Source organism: Limanda limanda, chromosome 1, assembly GCF_963576545.1.
Source record: "Limanda limanda chromosome 1, fLimLim1.1, whole genome shotgun sequence".
In the NCBI taxonomy this organism is placed as follows: Eukaryota; Metazoa; Chordata; class Actinopteri; order Pleuronectiformes; family Pleuronectidae; genus Limanda; species Limanda limanda.
Genome location: NC_083636.1, coordinates 18,511,522 through 18,531,581, shown reverse-complemented (window position 1 = coordinate 18,531,581; position 20,060 = coordinate 18,511,522). Strand labels below are relative to the sequence as shown.

At 44.3% G+C, this 20,060-nt stretch overlaps 1 protein-coding gene across 1 annotated transcript in view; it reads left to right on the top strand.

Moving 5' to 3' along the window:
• Nucleotides 1-20,060, top strand: part of magi2a (membrane associated guanylate kinase, WW and PDZ domain containing 2a) — a 187,019-nt gene that overhangs the window by 156,831 nt on the left and 10,128 nt on the right. The window contains exons 11-17 of the mRNA XM_061076314.1: nt 8,344-8,375; nt 11,580-11,781; nt 13,389-13,430; nt 13,515-13,630; nt 13,960-14,152; nt 18,540-18,800; nt 19,292-19,477. Of these exons, the coding sequence (XP_060932297.1) occupies nt 8,344-8,375; nt 11,580-11,781; nt 13,389-13,430; nt 13,515-13,630; nt 13,960-14,152; nt 18,540-18,800; nt 19,292-19,477 (1,032 nt within the window). The remainder of the gene's footprint in view (nt 1-8,343; nt 8,376-11,579; nt 11,782-13,388; nt 13,431-13,514; nt 13,631-13,959; nt 14,153-18,539; nt 18,801-19,291; nt 19,478-20,060) is intronic.

Below are 20,060 nucleotides of genomic sequence, written 5' to 3'. Positions count from 1 at the left end.
GTGAGCCCTCTCCCCGGCTCTAGCCGGCCCCCCCTCCCCCCCGCCGGGCGCATTTCCTCCGTGGCGGTGCTCCGGGACCGGCTCCGGGTCGGCTTGGAAAGGCTCGGGGCGGGAGGAACGAAGACCACGCCGAGACAGGTTTCACAAAAGCGTCCGCAGTTTAGGGGGACGAAGGCGGGGGGCCGAAGCCCCCCTGCGGCAGCCTCAGCCGCGGAGAAACGGGGGTCTCCGAGTGATGGAAAAGCGACCCTCAGTCTTCATTTGGCTCAGGCATTGAAGTCAGAGTCACGAGTCAGAGTGTGTGTGTTTTGTATTTATTTTTATTTATTTAAGTATAGTGTAAACTTTTGTTAACAGTTCGTATGTTATTCATAGTTTTAAGTTATAAAGGGTTTTGTATTTATTTATATGTATAATCTGCTTTAAACAGTTAATATATTTGGCAATTAAAAAAGCCTTTCTTAGTCAAGCATCGTTTTGTGCACTTTTTTGAAAAAAGTATCGGTTCAGGCACCGTTTAGGCACCGGTATCGTTTTAAAAGTATCGGTTAGGAACCGGTATCGGATAAAAACCAAACGATACCCATCCCTAATCATAAAGCCAAAATAATTAGTATAAAAGCATTTTGCAAGAAATCAAACCCAATTGTCAATATTTTTCTAGACATTGAATCGACTGTTTTTTTTCAACTTTGAACCTTGAAAACCCTGTTTCTGCTCTGGTGCTGATGAGAGTCGACAGTGTTCAGACATTCTGTAGATATTTATCGCCCACAAGCCGCGGAGGAGCACGTGGTGATTGAGAGGAAGAGTCGGTTCTCCTTGTACTCGAACACAATACAACACAACAGACAGAAGCAGCAACTAACACAGGAAGTGAGAGCCTCTCGTCCAAGATGTCAACTCCACCTTGTTTATGACTTTCATTTAGTTTAAATCTCCGCCGTCTCCTCTCAGCAGCGCGAGTCGCACGTCCTCCCTCAAACCTCCTCACCGGCAAATGTTTTCCACGCTCCTCAAATCGTACACGGACAAGAAGGAGGCTTCACTTCCCCTCAGGCTGTAATTCTACATAATTACTTTCTTCGTATATGGAGAAACTAATATCTTCTGGGGTATCTGTAAAAAATCGAATTAAAAAGTGATGTAGCGTACAAGATACATCTCCTCAAAACATCTATCATATTAAAAAATATATAAGATACATGATTGCGACATAAATTCCCCTCACACTCAGCTTTCTATTACTCTGTGAAATAACTGACTGAATAATTAATGATAACTAATAATCCCATTGAAATATGGAGCTCAGGAGGTTTATACCTTATGTCTGCTGCAAACTGGAGGATTTTACCATCTTAACTGAATCATAAACGTGGGAAACGACAGACACAGCGACAGATGTGACAGAGTTTTAATCTTTTAATCGTGAGAACGTACAAACACTCAAGGACTCCAGAGACTTGGGAACTCACAGAAACTCACCTCATCAAACATTACTGCAGGATACACAACAAACATGGAGGCGGACTTGTTTGTGTAATGTTTTGTTCTGAAAAACGTAATGACAGAAAACAACATGTTTGATATTCACCATGAAGATTCAGGCGGTTACATTAAACGGTCTGTGAACTCTTCACACTACCGACCTGCAACCGCCCCAATAATCCTCTAGTGGGCAGCAGGTATAACATTTGCCTAAATGACGCTAGACTGCGTAGTATCGACTGCACTTTCCTTTTGATAAAAGTTCATCCAGTTTCATTATAGTTTTTTTCCAATTAAATCTGATGTGAGAGTGAAACTTCATTAGTGTTTTGAAATCAATATTATCCATCAGCGAATCCACCGTAGAAACTGTTCCAATCAATTTCTTTTCATGGTATGTGGACGAGGAAACTTACTTTATGGATTAAAGTCTGAGATGTGTCAGAGTAGCTATCATTATAGAACTGTCACCATGCGGCTGGACCGATGTTCAACCTTCTCCCGCATCAGAGGACGAGAGGAAACCGACTGGTATCCGTCAAACCACTGTCGAGCTCAGGAAAACTATTTGCCAGTTCAGGGACGAGCTCATCGCTCTGTTCTGAAGGACTGAGTGAGTGAGAGGAGTCAGAGGAATGTGAGTGTGCACACTTCTCTGTGACTGACACTTTTAAAAAATAATTTCCCTTTATCCTTCCGACGAAGCTACGACACACTCAAGGAGGCGGGACCGACGACATATCGTGGATATTTTACATATTTGTTGCTATGGCGACTAACTAACTACTGTTGAACACATCAAAAGTAAATTCAAGAGTGGTATTTAATCAAGTGTATAGAGTGACAACTAAACACAGAGAAAGCCACCGTCATGCTTGGTTCTGTGTTGTCATGGACACGGAAAGCAGGCCCTACTGCAGCAGAGGGTGCACGTAGCTTCTTTCCATCAATACGTCATCGCCAGAATAATGTCGATACCCGTCTCTCATCAGTTTGCTGTAGGTTTGTTATAATCATCATTAACCAGACACGCAGTCAGATAGAAGCCGCTCCTCGATGCGTTTTCCATTCTGCACCACACAGAGGAATCTGGAGATCTGCTCAGTGCAAAGAGAGCAGAGGCTTCACAGGTGGTTGTAAAAGAAGATGGAGCCTTTCATTTAGCCGGCCCCGTTACAGGCTGTTAGCAGAATGTGATATTTAATAGTCTTCAGCAAAGTGAAACAGGAAGACGGATTCTTAAAACTGGAAAGTTCCACCTCCTGCTGGCTAGTGAATGTATTTTCTCACAATAAAGATGGTTGTGATGATGACACATAACCTGATATTCTGAACCGATTACACTTTGGTTAAGTTCATCCATTATCAGGTTGGTAGTGAGGGTCATTTACTTTTAAGTAGTTTAATCTTTAGTCAGTAATTTACAGTCCGTGTCAAAGTTACTGTTTCTGTTGCCAGCAGCATTTAAAGCTTGTATGTACAACAATTTGCCACCAGATGTCCCTAATGCATCGGCAGCCTAAACCCAAAAGAAAGTTGTTCGTAGGCAACACTGTCCCGACCCTAGCTAATCCTCAGAAAAGTTACCGTTAAACCAGTGTTGCCAGATGTGCAATGATGATTGTATTTGATACGATAATTGTGCCCTCTGTACGATCAATAATTCATAATGTACGATAATTTGATCATCCAGTCTTTTCCGAGCTAACTGGGTTACTCTAAGTAGCCTGTGTCTGTCGAGATATTATTTCTTTGAGGGGCCGCTTTTAATCTTGAGCTAAATCTATTAGCCGAGGTCAAATGGCTGCACTGTCCTACACATAATTAGTTTTAGATGTTAATGTAATGATGTAGATCTTTTTCTTTTTTCAACACATTTTTTCTTCGGCTTGTGTCACGACTCCGTAAAGCGCTCGGCATCAAACGCACGTCATTAGAGCCAAGTTGACCGTCTCCGAAATTGGAGCCATTTAGGATCAAACCATCCAGTCAATTCAGTTGTGTCTCCTTGACAACCCCATGCTCGTAACAAAGTTATACTATTAAGCGTCCCTTAAATTTGACTTTGACTCCCTGGTCATTTTAGCCAAGCAAATGGGGGACCCTGCTTCTCATTATCTGTAATTATTGTGGGTACGTGTGTGTGTGTGTGCGTGCGTGCGTGCGTGCCTCATTAGCATCTATCTGACCATTAACAGTCTGTGTCGTTGCCGAGCACACCAGCAGAGACGCGGCGCCGTAATTAGCGCCGGAGACTTTCCGCTCGTTCACTTGCTCTCTCGCCCATTTAGCTTCCACTAACACGCCGCTGCCGCCCGCCCACACACTCACACAGAATCTCCGGGCCACATGGTTTGATTCACACAGGTTGTACGCACACCTACACCACGGCCAGGCACACTTGCCTCGTCTTATTCGCACATACCCTGAGGTGGCGTTCTGTGCACCAGCCTCCGCACACTTACATAAACTCCCCTCTCTTGTACTATCATGGGTCACGTGCGCATTATGAATCAGCTGCTCGGCTCTGGCTTCTCACCTGAGACGGGTCTCATGCACTGAGATGACCAGAGGCTGCTTTGGAAAACATGCGGCCCTCAGGTGAAGGTCAGCTTTGTTGAGAAAAGACAAGAAGAAGAAGAGTTTGACTCACTGAGCCTCCTTTAGCCTCTCAGGGAATCGCTGTGCAACTAGACAGTGATTCATTGTGTGTGTGTGTGTGTGTGTGTGTGTGTGTGTGTGTGTGTGTGTGTGTGTGTGTGTGTGTGTGTGTGTGTGTGTGTGTGTGTGTGTGTGTGTGTGTGTGTGTGTGTGTGTGTGTGTGTGTGTGTGTGTGTGTGTGTGTGTGTGTGTGTGTGAGATAGTATAGTTGGAAGCAAAAGAGAGAAAGAAAAATGCAGGGGAAAGCAAAAGAGTGATGACTTTGGCGTTCTGCCTGTGGACGCAGACTGTCAGCCATGTTCACACTTCTGTCCCCAGATGCTCCAAGCCGTGGAGGAGCTCCCTGCCAGGGATCGATATCCCACCCGGGCGGCCCCAGGGAGACATCCGGGGTCCCGTGCATTAACGGCCAGACGCTGAGATCAGATCTTTGCAGCACTCGGAGCGGTTAAGAAAAAAAGAATGTTTGTTTTTCTGTCTCGTTGCCGTCAAAATGAAATCACAGGAGCTGAAGTTGGGGGCCCATCTCCTCCCCGTGTGTGTGAGGAGGAGAATTACTAACCTTGGTTGCCTCTTAAACAAATCAAGCGCTCCTATTTGGGTTTTAATGGTCTGGAGTGATTACGCCGTGATTGCATTTGCGTGATTAAACAAATTGTTCAGTTTTCAGCTTTAATATCATGCATATTAAACTGTGCAAACAATTGTTTTGTAAACAGCTACAATGAGGCTGCTTCTTTTTTTATTATTTAAACATCTGGCGAACGTGGAGCAGGCGTTTTTAATTGAATTGCACAGTTTTCTGCTGTGGATTCTGTGTGGAGCTGCCAGTCTTCCCCGTGAGGTGCAGATGCATATTCATAAAGGTCTGAAAAATTCATGTGTGCTGCCACAAATTCTAGTGTTGTCGTAGCCTCATTTGAATAATTGAAGGGCCAGAGGTAGCCTCTCATTGTGAAATTAAATAGATTTGTGTTTTTTTGTCTCTGTGAACAAATGCAGCATGATGTGTGTCAAACGGTTTTAAACGTGTATGTGTGTGTGTGTGTGCATTAGTTTTACGTGTCAGTATTTGCTTTCTTTTCTTTTCTTCTCGCCGAGCAGATCTTTTGTCACGGTTGGCTTTTAGAAATTTGATGATGACATTTTTTAGAACTACTAAGATTTGTAAGAACCACTCAGCTAATAAAAAAATCTTCACGGTCAAGTCATGAGCAGCCCACCTGCCTAGTTTGAAGTGGATCAAATACGCATTTGAGAAAATCTAAAATACAGACTTTTCTCAGTGACTCTTGTCTGTGCACGTTAATGCAGCTGAATCATACAAGCATTTATTTATTCATGTACTTTTGTCTGTACACACGGTAAACAATACTTATTTTATGGCATTTAAGGTTTAAGTATAAGTGAATATGCCAGATATGTTGAGTTTTTCAGAGGATTCATATCTAATCACACAGGTTCCCACTACAAGATGTACAAATAATGTAAATAAAGCATGTCGGTGCTGCACGGACACTGTAGGCAGCTGTACACTTTACCAAATTGATGCGCTGTCTTCTTTATCTTCCTTTTCACTGAGTCTAAATCACCATTGTCCTCATTTGACTTTGACCTGTTGTCCAATAAACGTTGTAGTAGATGTTTCCTGTTGAGGACAAGACCATGTTTTCTATGCTGTTTTGTGATATAACCTTCAGAAGTGAAAGCAAAAGCTGATTACCTGAGACATAAGTGGGCTATGTGCGCATCTTTAGGCAAGCAGCATTGTAGAGAGTGTCGCTGGAGTCTGATCACAACAGCACCATCATCGCCACAGAGAACCTGGAGGACTCTGCACCCTCGGAGCAGAAACACTCCCGACTCACAACTCTTTAATTGGACTTTTTCTGAACTCAAATTGAAAAACGAGGCTCGACTGCAGCCAATCTCATTCATCACTACCTGAAGCTGTGCCTGGGGGGGGGGGCGGAGGGTGAATCACTGTGAAGATATTTTAAGTGATATTTGAACTGGGATAATCTGCTCTCATTGTTGGTGTTCTACTGGTCCTGCATGTATCACAAAGAAGACTAACTGTGACATCATGGCAGGGAACCAGTATGTCTCTCAGTTTGAGGGTGGCACTTGATTTCACACTCGGGTATCTGACAATGGGGCTGATATATTCACTTCAATTCTATTTTCGTGCCGAATACCGGTGGACTTGACTCACAACAAACACATAGAGGAGTGAGCCAAAGAGTCGGAGGTATTTCGCACTTCCTACTCCAAACAACTTCCAAGGCTACTTGTAATATTTGCAAAGGAAATGTTGCAAGGGGCGGTGGTGGTAGCAACTGACATTTTACTGGTTTGGGGAAATTAGTCAGACTTGCACCAAAAAAATCAGAGAGCAGACATTTCAAGTGAGGAGAAGAGCTGGAGCTGGAGTGCAGGGGATCTTAAGTACGAGCAGGGTATATTCTGGGTTTCCTGCTTTCAGTCCATGTCTGAAAGCAGCTAAATTCAAAGATCATTCTCTTAAAATTAAGGAGAGAAAACGTAACCAGTTAGCGTAATGTGATGAAGTGTGAGTTGGACTCCACCGGGTTCATGTATGAGCATTCAGGCTCTGGGCCTTCAGCACCACGGACAGCTCCTTCACTCTCTCTCTCTGTCTCCTCCTCTCAGTCTTTCTCTCTGTCGCTCGCCCCTCCTCCACTTGCAGCCGTGGGGCACGGTGACACCCGCTTCCGACTAAATGCTTGGTCCGCCTGAGTTAACAGTGACTCTACCCCGAGGATCCCTGTGGTCAGCGATGCCTGGTGGCGCCACTCCCTTCTGTCTACACGGCTCAGCTCAGGTTTCAGCACGAGGGCTGTTGTCACTGTTGGTGTTTTAGCTTTTCACTCAAGCGGCGTCTTTGGGAATAAAAGAAAAGGTCCTTTCTGTGCTTCTTCCACTTATTGTACTTCCTTCTTTCTTGTTTTGAAGCTGATAAAATATCTCCCCTGTGAACTAAAAGGGAAATTGGCATTGAGGCTTTTTTTTTTACATAAGCTGTCGCGATTGTTTTGATCTTTAAAATTTTAATTGGCTTATTCTGGCCGCGAGTCGCTAACAGTCTGAAAAACGCTGCCAGATTTCACTGTGTGTTTTTTATGTGTTAATTTCCGCATTGTCACCGTTTGACTCGTGAATCAGCGAGACGTATGTTATAGCAGTGGGACTGGAACCCGGCCAGGCCCAGACTGGGAAGGCTGGCTCATAAGTCAAGTAGTCACCCCATGATTTGATCCGTCAATATGCAGATGCTTGTTCCCAGAGGGGAGAGGAAGGCAGCACGTGGAAATCAAGAAGGGGAGAAATTGAATCAAGAAGATGGAGCATGCTTGTGGGTTTTTTTACACACTCCTGTAAATTTTACTACAGAAATAGTGCTGGATCATGTTTCATTACTGTGAGTGTGTGTGTGTGTGTATGTGCATGTGGTTTGTGAATGAACTGGTGTCAGCTGCTTCTGTCCAGGATGGAGATCTGAATGTTGTGCTTGTAAACAGCAGAAGTGACGTCCCTGTTTACAGTCCGATGATAAATGAATGGGGAAACTTGTGACCTTTGCTTTGCTGCTTTGTTATACAAACTGAAACAACTTCAATGTGTCACAGTCATCCTGAAGCACCTTAAATGAAAATCAGATGTAAATCCCACTAAGAGCTGCAACGCATTTTAAACTTGGAATCGTTATATTTTGGTTTATGAAAATCCTCATCACTGTTGAATGATAAATCTGTTGCTGCTTCGAAGACCATAAGTTTATTTGTTATCACTTTTCAATATGAAGATACTTCACATTAGAGAAGCTTTTTTTCCGAGGACTTAAATTAATCCCTCTCTCCCCTCACAATAAGTTTGTGCCTCATATTTATTTATTCACCATCTTCCGCTTTTTATCCTGTTTGAGTGAGCACTTCTTTTTCTTTATCATTTCAACCATTCTCGCTGGTTTCATGTCACTTTCTTATTTTTATTAGCTTCCTCTGTAATTCAATAATGGGCTTTTTTCCTCTTCTTCATTCTTTTATCTGCAAAAATCCCTCGAAAAAAAAAAAAGGTTCCATGGCTCACATTAAACCTCACATTTCCTGATCTGCCTCTGCCACTTTTTCCTTTTTCGGTCTAAATCATATTTTTGTTCTCTCGACATTACAGGTCACTATTCACCCTGGAAGACCCCTAAGCAGGTAACATGCATCAGCTTCCAAAATCTGGACCGTCCCCAGCTTTTGAAGCATCGATATAGATTTTAGTTGCAGCGGCTGCATACGTGCTATAATCACCTCGACTCTTCTGCTCTCCAGAAATGACTTTTCTGTCCCTCCATCGTCGTACTAACTCTACTGATGATTCACTCCATGTCCGTGGCTTTTATAGCAGCTAGCCCTTGATGGCTGTCCCTCCTTTATTGCTGTGAAATGGCAAAAAGGTCAAGTAGCGCACTCATAACACCACCAGACTCTTGATCCCGCTCGTCAGACTTGATTCATGGCCCGACTCGGTGCCTTCAGGGTTTTCCGCACATCCATGTTTCAATTACGCCACAGCTGTAGTGCTGCTGTCCGTCTGTAATGTGAGTGCTTTGGCGCGGCCCAGATGCATTTGCGTCACTTTTTTAACCTTCATTTCACAACATCTTCCTGATTTCTGAAAGCTTTTTTATACCTTACACTTCCTTCCCGGTCGTTTATCTTTCCTTTCACCTTTATTTCCTTTTATCACATTAAAGTGAAAACCCCTCTTGCTGCTTCCTGTGCTGCTACAAACACATTCCTGTAGCATCGTGCTCTCCTGAGGCTCAGCAACAACTCTAACCACCGAACATCCTCTTAGATCAGGTTCCCTCTGTCTTTTACATTTCTCACCCTCACATGCCCACACATGATTGGTTCTGCTCGTCTTTCTTTGTTTCTCTTTGTGCAACTATGTGTGTAATCCATTTCATGCCTGGACGTCCTGCCAGCGCTGCTCTGACCAGCCACTGACCCCGGATCATGATGTCCCCGTCCTGGATCACCACCAACGCCCAGACACAAACCTCCATTGTGCAGCTTTAAAGTCACCCCGTCCCTTGGAATCCGCCCTTTGTTCATCATCTCTGCTCCCTCTCTATTTTATCAATCTCCTGCATCTCCCTCAGAATAATTGTGATTCTGAGCTCTGAGGGAAAAGCTTTGAACATCACAGTGCAGCAGCCAGTATGCAGAGCCTCACTCTTCTTTTTACCCCCTAGTGGTAATTTGTTGCTGTCCTGCCCCTCTCTGCTAGCTGCTGTACACCCCCCCCCCACACACACACACACACACACACACACACACACACACACACACACACACAGAGTTCAGCCTCAGTTTAATTGGATATCATTTGTTACAGGACGACTTCCACAGCTATGAGAAGGAAATATGGAGGAAACTCGGCTAATAAGGGAAGAACAGGGAATTTATGTAATTGTCATATCGACCTGCAGCCGAGCGCAGCCCTGAGCCACTGAGAGCTTCATTTGCAAATGAGCTCATCGAGTTTGTCTGTCAGATTCAGTACCTTCTGTGTTCCCACATCGGACTCGACGTACTTAATGTGGACTTTATACTTTTATATACAGGTGGAGAAAGTCCTCAGATAATCCGGAGGCTCTCGCTCGGACATTTATGTTCACGAATTCACCTCCTCCAGAGTTCAGTGCATGTGTGGAAGCAGCTCTAGTGTGTGCTTGCTTTAAAAGTCTTAAAACAAATAGACATTATGAGAGAGACAGAGTGGAAGAGAGACGAGGATGCAGTCGTCTCATCTCAGCCGTAACAAGGTCTCCAGTCTCTGCAGCCCGGCCCCCGTGCAGACGTGCTTCACATCAATGGCTCGACTCAAACCAGAACGAATGGGAACACTTTTGATTCTGGCTCGGAGCTTTTATGGAGCTGATATTTATTCTCAGTACATCTTGAACCAGATGCCCCCATAATTCTGGATATTAAAGTGTGCCATATGCAGCCGGTCTCCCGACTCGGTTTCAAACAGCTCATCGCTCCCTCCGGATCCATCTCTCACACTTCCTGACGTGTCCCTGTGTCATCTCGTGGCGCCGTGACTCGAGCGCCGCGGCTTATCTGACACATCAAGGCTGACACTCTGACTGGTGTCAACACTGACGCTGTCACCACAAAAACTTGACAGCACACACATACATGTTGTGTTTTGGAAGCAAAATTTGCCAAAATACTTAATATATCACCCCATCAAGATGGAGTAACCTATGTGCTAGCCAGACCTTTTTTGCATATATCTAAAACTCCCCTCCAACATCCTTCTATGTGTTCTTCTTCATGTCCTCGTGATAATATGTTGAAATAAAGGCTTTTATTTGTTCAGCTTGTTTCGAACACTAACCTCACTCACTGTCTGGCTTCCTGTCTGTCCAGCTAGACTTGACCGTTCACTAAACTCCGTCCCAGACAGTGATTGTCCAGTTATTGCTCAGTAACAATAACCAGGCATGACAGGCCCTGTCAAGTTTAGGGTTTCTCTACACGGCCGAAAAACAGACAATTCTCAGTTTCTAAGAGTTCAGTAAGTGGTGTTGTTTCTTCTTAAGCATCTTATCTGAACAAAAAAACAAAAAAGGCAAGAGAGTAAAGTCTGGATATAACAATTTACCTGCTTTAACATAAGCTGCAAAAGTTAATTTAACAGTGATTCAAAGGCAAAACACAAGACAGTAGCAAATGACCAAATGGACGTCATTGTCTTTCGAGTTACAAGTTAGAATTAAAGTGATTAGAGGAAAAACAGCTCTGCCCTGCTCTTTATTTAATTTGGGACTTATACATTCCAAACAACATTAGCTAAACGTCAGCTTTGTTTCAAAGGCAGGACCCTCGTAATTAGTTATCAAGCTAGAATTAAGAGAGTAAAAACAGCAGCTTTGTTCTTCTAATGGATTTGGGAAAGTTTTATCTTCTAACAACATTAGCAAGATGGTTTCACATTAGTCAAACACATCGATTTCCGCTTATCCTTAAATCCCAAAGAAGGCTAACTAGCTTTATTCTAAAGTACGAAAAACAATGGCTCCTACACTGATCATTAGCTGGTGAGAAGCTTCTGTTTCTAAAGATTTTATAAATAAGCAGCATTGTCTCAAACCAGAACCTATTGTTTCAAAAGTCACTATGAAATTCAAGTGGTAAATCATTAGAACCCTTGTCAACAGTTCCCTTAACGACGTGCTGTTGGAGAACAGAGAACTTGACAGACATAGCAACCGTGGCTACGGGTTTAGCAAACGGTCAAATATCATTAGAGCAAACCCTCCCTTTGTTTTCATGCTAATCAAGCTAACCGAAACATCTGGTCTGGGAAGTACTGACCCCTCATGCCGCTGTGCTTTACAGGTGCTGGAGCAGTGGGAGTCGCAGCAGGTCCAGGGCAGCCCAGCTCAGACCAGCCTGTCGGCCCCTGTTATCCCCCACAGCGCCCCCTTCCCGACACACCATCTTCACAGGGCCTCGGTCCCAGACTCGGCCTCCGAGGCCCTGGCTAAACCCGACCCCTATGACCTTTATGAGAAGTCCAGGTCTATCTTTGAGAGTAGGCGTAAGTACCAGAGCTGATACCGCGGGTGAGGTAGCACTGTGGGTAACGACTCGTCACCTGGAGGCGGTGCCGTGAAGATTCATCACTTTTTCTCTTTGTTCGACAAACACACACAGAAGAAGAATATTCGCGAAAGTTCAAATATCAAAATGTCTTTGTACAGCCCATATTCACAAATCACAATTTGGGTTTCACAAGGTGCACAAGAAACTTCATCGAGAGCCACACGTTAAAAAGCTTGTTGAAATGATTGACCTTCTTTCTATCAGAGATCTGACGCCGAATTTTCAGCACAAACACTTAAAATAATCATCAGAAGCTTTGCAGCTACTTATCCTCCTGTTATCTCCTTTGATCCTTGTTCATTAAACGCACACAAACAAAGCAGCATATTCACTAACGGCCTCTTTATTGACCGGTCGGATCTTTACGTTGAGGCGGTGACATCCTGGCACCTCGCACCATAAACACCGGAGGAATAAACCCTGCGCTCGCCAGCTGAGCGTTTTATTTCGGTGCCAGCGATGTTACCTCCCCATCCATTTGTTAAGAAAGTACTTTTTCCTTGGGAGGACATTATCATCAGGACGCATCATTACTCTTCCCACAACGCTGCGGAAATGTTAGTGGGTTGTTTTTATGTGGGTGTGTGTTTGTGTGTGTGTGTGTGTGTGTTTAGGTGGGTGGCTGTTAAGATTTTTGAAACACTGAGGTTATAACTCAAACTCAGCACAATCTTTTAGTCTTTTATCTACTGGTCTATAACATTGACTATATGAGGATGGACGACGTGAGAGCCGCCCCTAACTGAGCCGCCCCAAAAAATCTTGATCGCCCCCTGGTGGCTGGCTGGTATATGACATAAACCCCTGACGCCTCCATGTTACGCAAACTTACTCCGATTATGTCAATTCAGAGTGAAACTGTTTCTGGAGAGATCTGCTCCTGTTCCGACTGAAAGCTGGACCTTGATCTGAGGTCAAAACTTCATTTTCTGCTCCTTTAAAACAAATCCATCCGAAAAATTACCTTGATGTGTTTTTTTACTACGATTACGATGTTTTCTGTAAGTAAGTACTTTTAAATATTTGCTGGGTAACATCCTGTATTTACCCGCTGGATCTCTGCAGCACTGAATGTGGTTTCTGTGGTAACAGCTGCGTCACCGCTCTCGTCTGTAGTCATGATATCATCTTCTCCCATCATCCCTGCTGGGTCCCAGCAGAGCGCTCGCTGTGATTAAAACAGTCGGAATTGGAATCAATTTTTCATTCGCAGCCACTTGTCTTCGGTTGACTTCCTTTTGCTACTTTGCAGATCACGTTGTTGTGTGAGGCCCCTGATTGCAGATTAGTGCTTGCATCCCACCTCACGCTGTAAATAAAGAAGCGGTATATTACGCGCCGTAAGCACTTCCTGACGTTTATGGATGATGCTGAAGTTCTGCGGTGACAGTTGTGCTGAGACACGGCCTTTTCTGCCTTGTTCTAGTCTTTGTGGAAGTTTGTGCATTTTCTGTTGTGCTCTCCGAAAGCGTGCTGCCTGTGTGTGAGCAATATTTGTGCATCTGTTATTGTTTATTGGTGCATTTTTCTTTTCCTGTGTAGAACCCGGCCAACCGAGGACTGTGTTTCCTGTGGACTTGACAGGTAAAAGTTTGATCCCTGCATGAACAAACTTTTACTGTTGTAAACTAACAGAATTTTTTGTCGTCTGTGATTGTGTTTCTTCAGGAGCGGAGTACCAGGACATCGAGGTCCACCTGCGCAGGCAGAAATCTGGGTTCGGGTTCCGGGTGCTTGGGGGAGATGAGGCCGGGCAGCCTGTGAGTCCGGAGACGCGTGAGAAGGCTCGTATGGCGATGGGCGTGGAACCCTGTCATTTCCTCCTCTCTAACCAATTATACACACACTGTGCTCACCTAACCACCTGACCTCTGACCCTCCCCCCCACCCCACCCGACCCCCGAGAGAGTGGTGGCTCTGGCTGCTTTAGTGTCCTCGTCTGTCTGTCAAAGTAACAAAACAATATTTCAACAGTGTTGTTCAGCTGATTATTTATCACTTATAACTCACTTATAAGTTAACACCCACTGCATGTGACACTTAAACAAGTCCAGCATCTAAACCTGTCGGATCTCCACTTCCTTTTTATAACAGTTTCCCTTTTTTCGAATAGATCTTGATCGGGGCGATAATCGAGAAGAGTCCGGCGGATCTAGACGGACGCTTGCGGCCCGGTGACGAGCTCCTGTTCGTGGACGGGATCCCGGTGGTGGGGAAACCTCACCGATACGTGATTGACCTGATGCACGGGGCGGCACGGAACGGTCAGGTCAGCCTGGTCATCAGGAGGAGAGTGCAGGCGCCAGGTGAGAGATCAGGGATGGAAGAGCGTTATTATCATCAAATCTTATAAATTAATCTATGATTTGATTGACCATTAAGAGTAATTTATGGTCAAGTAATAAATATAGTTTCAAAGCTGCTACTGGAGAGAATATGATTGTAAATATTCACAGTTTTATGGCTTTGCCTGTCAAATCGACTCTTTCAAAGGTTGTTGAGGTCGTATATCAAACCTTCCTGAAGACTTTCAGTTTTAAATATGTGTTTTCAGCAGAAAAATTGTTTTTCAGCATTTGCAAATCATAGAGACGGGAAACAAGAGCAAGGGAAGACATGCTGATATGACCAAGTATTACAGGTTCAAGTCAGGCTGCAATTGCATATTATGCATAGTAACTGCTTGACCACCTGGATTACCCATTGACCAATGGGCTGTTAGTAATGGAGAGATCAATACTTTTAATTTTTTATGATGATTAGTGTCTTGAAACACCAGGTAGTGCGACTGGGACACATCCTCAGTGATGAACCCAGAAGACAAGAAATGTCCACACACCAGGTGATTCTCCCACAAACCTTTTAAGTGGTGGACGGACATTGCTCAGTGAAGGGACTTCCCTGCAAAGCCCCTGCAGCCCAGACCTAGAGGTGTCTGCAGCGAGCGACCAGCTCTAAATTTAGATTTCCCTCGCTTGCGCTCGAGAGCCTCCTCTCACCCGACTTCCCAAGGAACAGTGAGTTCCAACATGACAACCTAAATAAAACTCTGATTTAAAATAAATCTGTGATGACTTTAGTGGCTGGATGTCGCAGCATGGGACGTCTCTCTTCTGGTGTTAACACTGGTGGGACATATTTTTTCGTTTGTCCACAAATACAATGAAAAGAGCAAAACAAACAATGTGTGTTGCCAAAAGCCTCAGTTTAATTCTTCATGGAGCTCAACCCACACTGCTGCACGGTGACATGTTCCTGCAGCATGATGAACGTGGGCTCTGCTGTAAATCCTCACACTGCCGGTTTTTATTTACGAGAAACATAGAGTCTCATCCTTAAAATAGACGATGGATGAAGATTTTAATTTGAGACGTAGTGACAGCTCGGGCACTGTAAACATCTTCGGAGGGACACGGTTAACTCTGCACTCATCAGCTTTAAGATATGAGGTGACTTGATATCACAGGCCGCTCACATCTCCGCAGTTCTCGTCCTGTTATGATTAATAAGGCAGGATTTAATCAGTGAGAAAACTGAAGTTCTAATTTCACATTAATTGCACTGAAAACTCTCGAGATCGCACTGTTTCTTCTACAAGCTCCTTCACCTTTGGGTCTGCACACTGGGACAACACGTCCTCCTGTGAACTCCGGCCTCCTCCGTCCTCATTATTACCTCTCACACACACACACACACACACACACTGTTCTCACCAATCCACTTCTTCCCACTCTCTTTCGCCTTCTCCGTCGATTTCTGCTCACCAAAGGCTACTGTCTGACTCATGCCCGGCCTCTTCTGTGGCCCTTACTTCCGTCCTAATTGTCTGGCTCCCACTGGCACTTAGCGAGACGTCAGACTCCACTCTCTGCTCCGAGCTCACACTTCCTCCTGCACCCAACTCCCCACTTTGGACTATTTTCTCCCATCGTAAAATTACTATTTGTGTCAGTCAGCGGCGTGAAGCAAAACTACGCGAATGTACGAGGCTGTTTAAAGCGACAAATCTCCCTGAATCTTCATTCCGGTTGCATTTTGAATTTCCAACTGTTATCTACAGCAAATCGCAGCTGTGCTACTCGATGAGCCTTCAAAACCGCAACATCAGGTTTGATCTAGAAGCTGCTCGCACCCTGGATTGTCACAGTGATGGATTTTAATGATGTGGTTTCTTTACTGCATGGCGACTGATGTGTTACTTTTTCTGTTGCGCTCTCCGGTGTTTCGTGTGTTTGCTTCTCGATTCTTCTCGATGAGACTCAGCTCCAGCTCGTCCAATTTTTTAAAGATCGGAGAAGAAAAACAGCTCTCGCCTGTCAAATGAATTGTTTTCTTTGCACATTTAAAATTAGCTTTGGATTCTATTGAAGAAAAAAAAATGTTTGTGGAGAAACAACATCAAGAGAGACAGAGAGGAGGAATCTTAAATTACCTTCATCTGTAGAAGAGAAAAACATTGTGACTGACAGACGGGATTTGATTTCTGAAAATGTGTTTGTGAGATCTTTTAGGAGACGTGGAAAACAACCAAGTACATTTACTCAACTAAAGCACAACTAACAGGTTCTTTACTTGATTGTTCTACTTCACAACATATCAGACGGGAAATATTGAGCTTTTTACTCAACTACATTCATTTGACATCTGTAGTTTCAGATTGAACATAAAACTGGATCTGCTCCAAAATTGAATGGCTTCTTCTTCCGCCAACTTTCATGGAAATAGGTTCAGTATTTTTTTGTTACCCTGAAAGTAATAATACACGTGTCTAGGGTTGCAAAATTCCGGGAATATTCAAAGTTGGAAACTTTCCATGGGAATTAACGGGAATATACGGGAATTAACGGGAATAAACAGGAATATACGGGAATTAACGGGAATAAACTGGAAATGTTGTGGGTCATTTATACTAACTGCTTTTACCTTGTCATATACAGACATAAATATAAACATTTTGTCATAGGCTGATTTGAGCCCTGAGGAAACTTTGGGCACTTGACTATATGCTTCTGCATCTTTGTGTCATTCTTAACATAGGTCTTTGCACAGTTTTTGCAAATGTACACAGCCTTTCCTTCTACATTGGCTTGGGTGAAATGTCTCCACTCATGAGTGCACGTGGCATTGCTCTGTAGAATAAGATGAGAGAAAAGTTTGTAAAAAAACACTAATGCAATGCCAGAGATATAAATAGTTAGCCAAACAATTGGAATCGTCTGTAAACACAGGGCCGGTCTTTCCTACAGGCGACAAAGGCAGTTGCCTAGGGCGCCCCTCAGAAGGGGGCGCCAAAACTGCGCCCAGCAAAAAAAAAAAAAAAAAATGAGCTGAGTTTTTTGCGCCCCCTTTTATATCTCCAACCAATATATACCGGTCGAACGCACGACTGGACAAGAGGCAGTTACGTGGACGCTTCGGCGCACGTACCGCGGGCCCGCGCGCCCGCCGGCCTTGACGATGAGCGGTGGCAAGCGGCCGCGCGCCCGCCGCCCTTGACGTTGATATTGTTACGAGCATCGATCGGGACGGTCTGCTCGTCAATGCACCTCCACAGCGTTGCGTCGCTCAGGGAAAGAAAAAATGAAGAGGCAAAAGCCATCCGGGGCGCAATTTAAGAAGAAAAGAAAGGAAGAAGAAGAGAAACGTGTCAAGAACCCTTCAGTGGTCTGGCTGTCATCAGCATTAACCATGAAGTTGGTGGTCAGATTCAATACAATGATGTAATTGATGACTTCGCAGCAAGGAAAGCCAGAAGGACTGCACTGTAACACTTGAAGTGAAGGGAGTGAAATGTATATAGTTCTTTAGACAACGTTCATTTGCACTTTTTATATTATACAATTTATTTGTTTATTTTTAACATTATATTTTGATTATTTAACACTCTTACATTTACATATATTATTGTATTGTTTGTTATTATTATTGTTTGTTTGGATTCTATATTGTTCAACATTATCTCGGTAATTTTGTTCTTTAATTAAAAATTGTTCATTGCTGCGATCGTTGTTGCGTTTATTTGAAATAAATGCAGTCTTACAGGGCAAAATACCGTCTGAGAGTTGCAATTCCGTTTTCATGAAAAAACGTTTTTTTATTTTTTTTTTTTGGGGGGGGGGGGCGCCAGGAGTGAAGCTTGCCTAGAGCGCCAAATGTGCTAGGGCCGGCCCTGTGTAAACATATTTTATAATTGATGGATAAATGAATGGAAATAGGCTAGATGAACAGATGAACAATCCTCAATCAGCATGCTAATATATTTTCCCCAGTAATATCATCGAAACTTACCTGACTAGTCCTGCACACTACAGCAGGCCTCAATAGTGCTGTAGTGTGAAGGATGCTGGGAATTATCTGTGCATGTAATGGAAGAATGAACAGTGGGGGGTTGAAATTCAACATGCAGCCTGTGCTGCATTCCATACATCTTTAAAATAGAGTTTTGAATGATGTTTTTATTGCTCAGCGTTTAATTTACGTTTTTTTTTTTTTTTTTTTAAATTCCCGAGCTAAACTTCCCATGGAAAGTTTCCGCCCCTTTGCAACCCTACACGTGTCACAGGGTCGTTCTTTCTGCCTTAAAAGTCCTTTTACTTTTGATACACCAATGATATTTGTACATTCTCTTCTGCACAGTTATAAGAGTGATAATATCCGACCACGTTACTTATTCCGCCTCCCCCCCCCCCCCAGGTGAGCCCTGTCCGGAGAACGGCCGCAGCCCCGGCTCGGTCTCCACGCAGCACAGCTCCCCTCGCAGCGACTTCACGTACGCTAACAGCACCGGCACAAACCCACCGCCCAACGCCTGCATGGGCAACGCGGCCTCTTCGGACGGGACGTCGACTCCCAGCGCTCAACCCAGTGACGTCATCATCAACAGGAAGGAGAGCGAGGGCTTCGGCTTCGTCATCATCAGCTCGCTGAACAGGCCCGAGGCGCCCGCCGCTAACAGTGAGTCCTGTGATTGTTTCAGTGCGGTTTGATGGAGGAAAGCAGATTCTCGTGCGTCATCAGTCATCATCTCTACACTGTTTAACCTCGGGGGGCTAAACCTCACGTGAACCCTCTCAGACACATCTAAGATGACAAGTAATCTTTATTTAGTGTCAAGATAAACCTCAGTATAAGAGGAGGTCACGACTCATTAAATAGTGAAGCACCTCTCTTTTTATCTCCTGAATTATGCACACCCGCCCACGACACGTCAGTCACACACATCTCTGCCTCTGCCGAGCATCAGTGCATCGCCCACACACATGGAAGAGAAAAAACCTGGATGCCTTACATAAGCCTGGGGTGAATCGTAAAACCAGAGAGACAGAGACACACTCAGTCAGTCAGGGAGCGAGCGCTGTGTGAGCACACACAAGTGTAATCCGCCAATCTGCTGCAGAGAGCGCGTCCTCACCTGCACCGTGTTGTGTTCGATTCCCCTCCGACAGCTGTGCCCCACAAAATCGGCCGCATCATCGAGGGAAGCCCGGCCGACCGCTGCGGGAAGCTGAAGGTGGGAGACAGGATCCTGGCTGTGAACAGCCAGTCCATCGTCAGCATGCCACACGCTGACATCGTCAAGCTCATCAAGGATGCAGGCCTCAGCGTCACCCTGAGGATCATACCACAGGAAGGTGAGAGAGCACGTGCACACACACACACACACAAACACACACACAGAGTCTGAAACTGCAGGTCTTTGCATTGACAGGGATTTATCACAGTATTTGAACTGGCTCGGTTAAATCAAAGTTGTTATAGAACGTTTGCAAAATCGGATTCTTTTAAGATTAACTGTCACTTATATTCACTTACATTGTTTTCTTTAGGTCTCAAACTTCTCTTCATATCTCTAATTCAACGATTTAAAGTTGTTCTTTATGATTCGTTTTCACTGCCATATTTTGGAAAATAAGATTAAAAGCCAACTTAATATTTACGTGACATTTATGACCTCAGTCTTTAGAGCTACATTAAAGGAACCCAATGGAGACTAGTGGCACTATTGAAGAAAGCTTTTTATTGGGAGGTCAACACTGTTTGTATTGTGAGCAGCTCAATTTACATCCTGTTGCAGGTTTCACACTATTTCTCGGTCGGTGGTTGCACCAACACGACTCGTACAAAGATAGACGACATGGCAGATTCCCAGAAGTGAAGCCAAACCGTCTCAAACGCTACCTGCTGGCTGGTTGCTGTATAGGTCATAAATCCTGC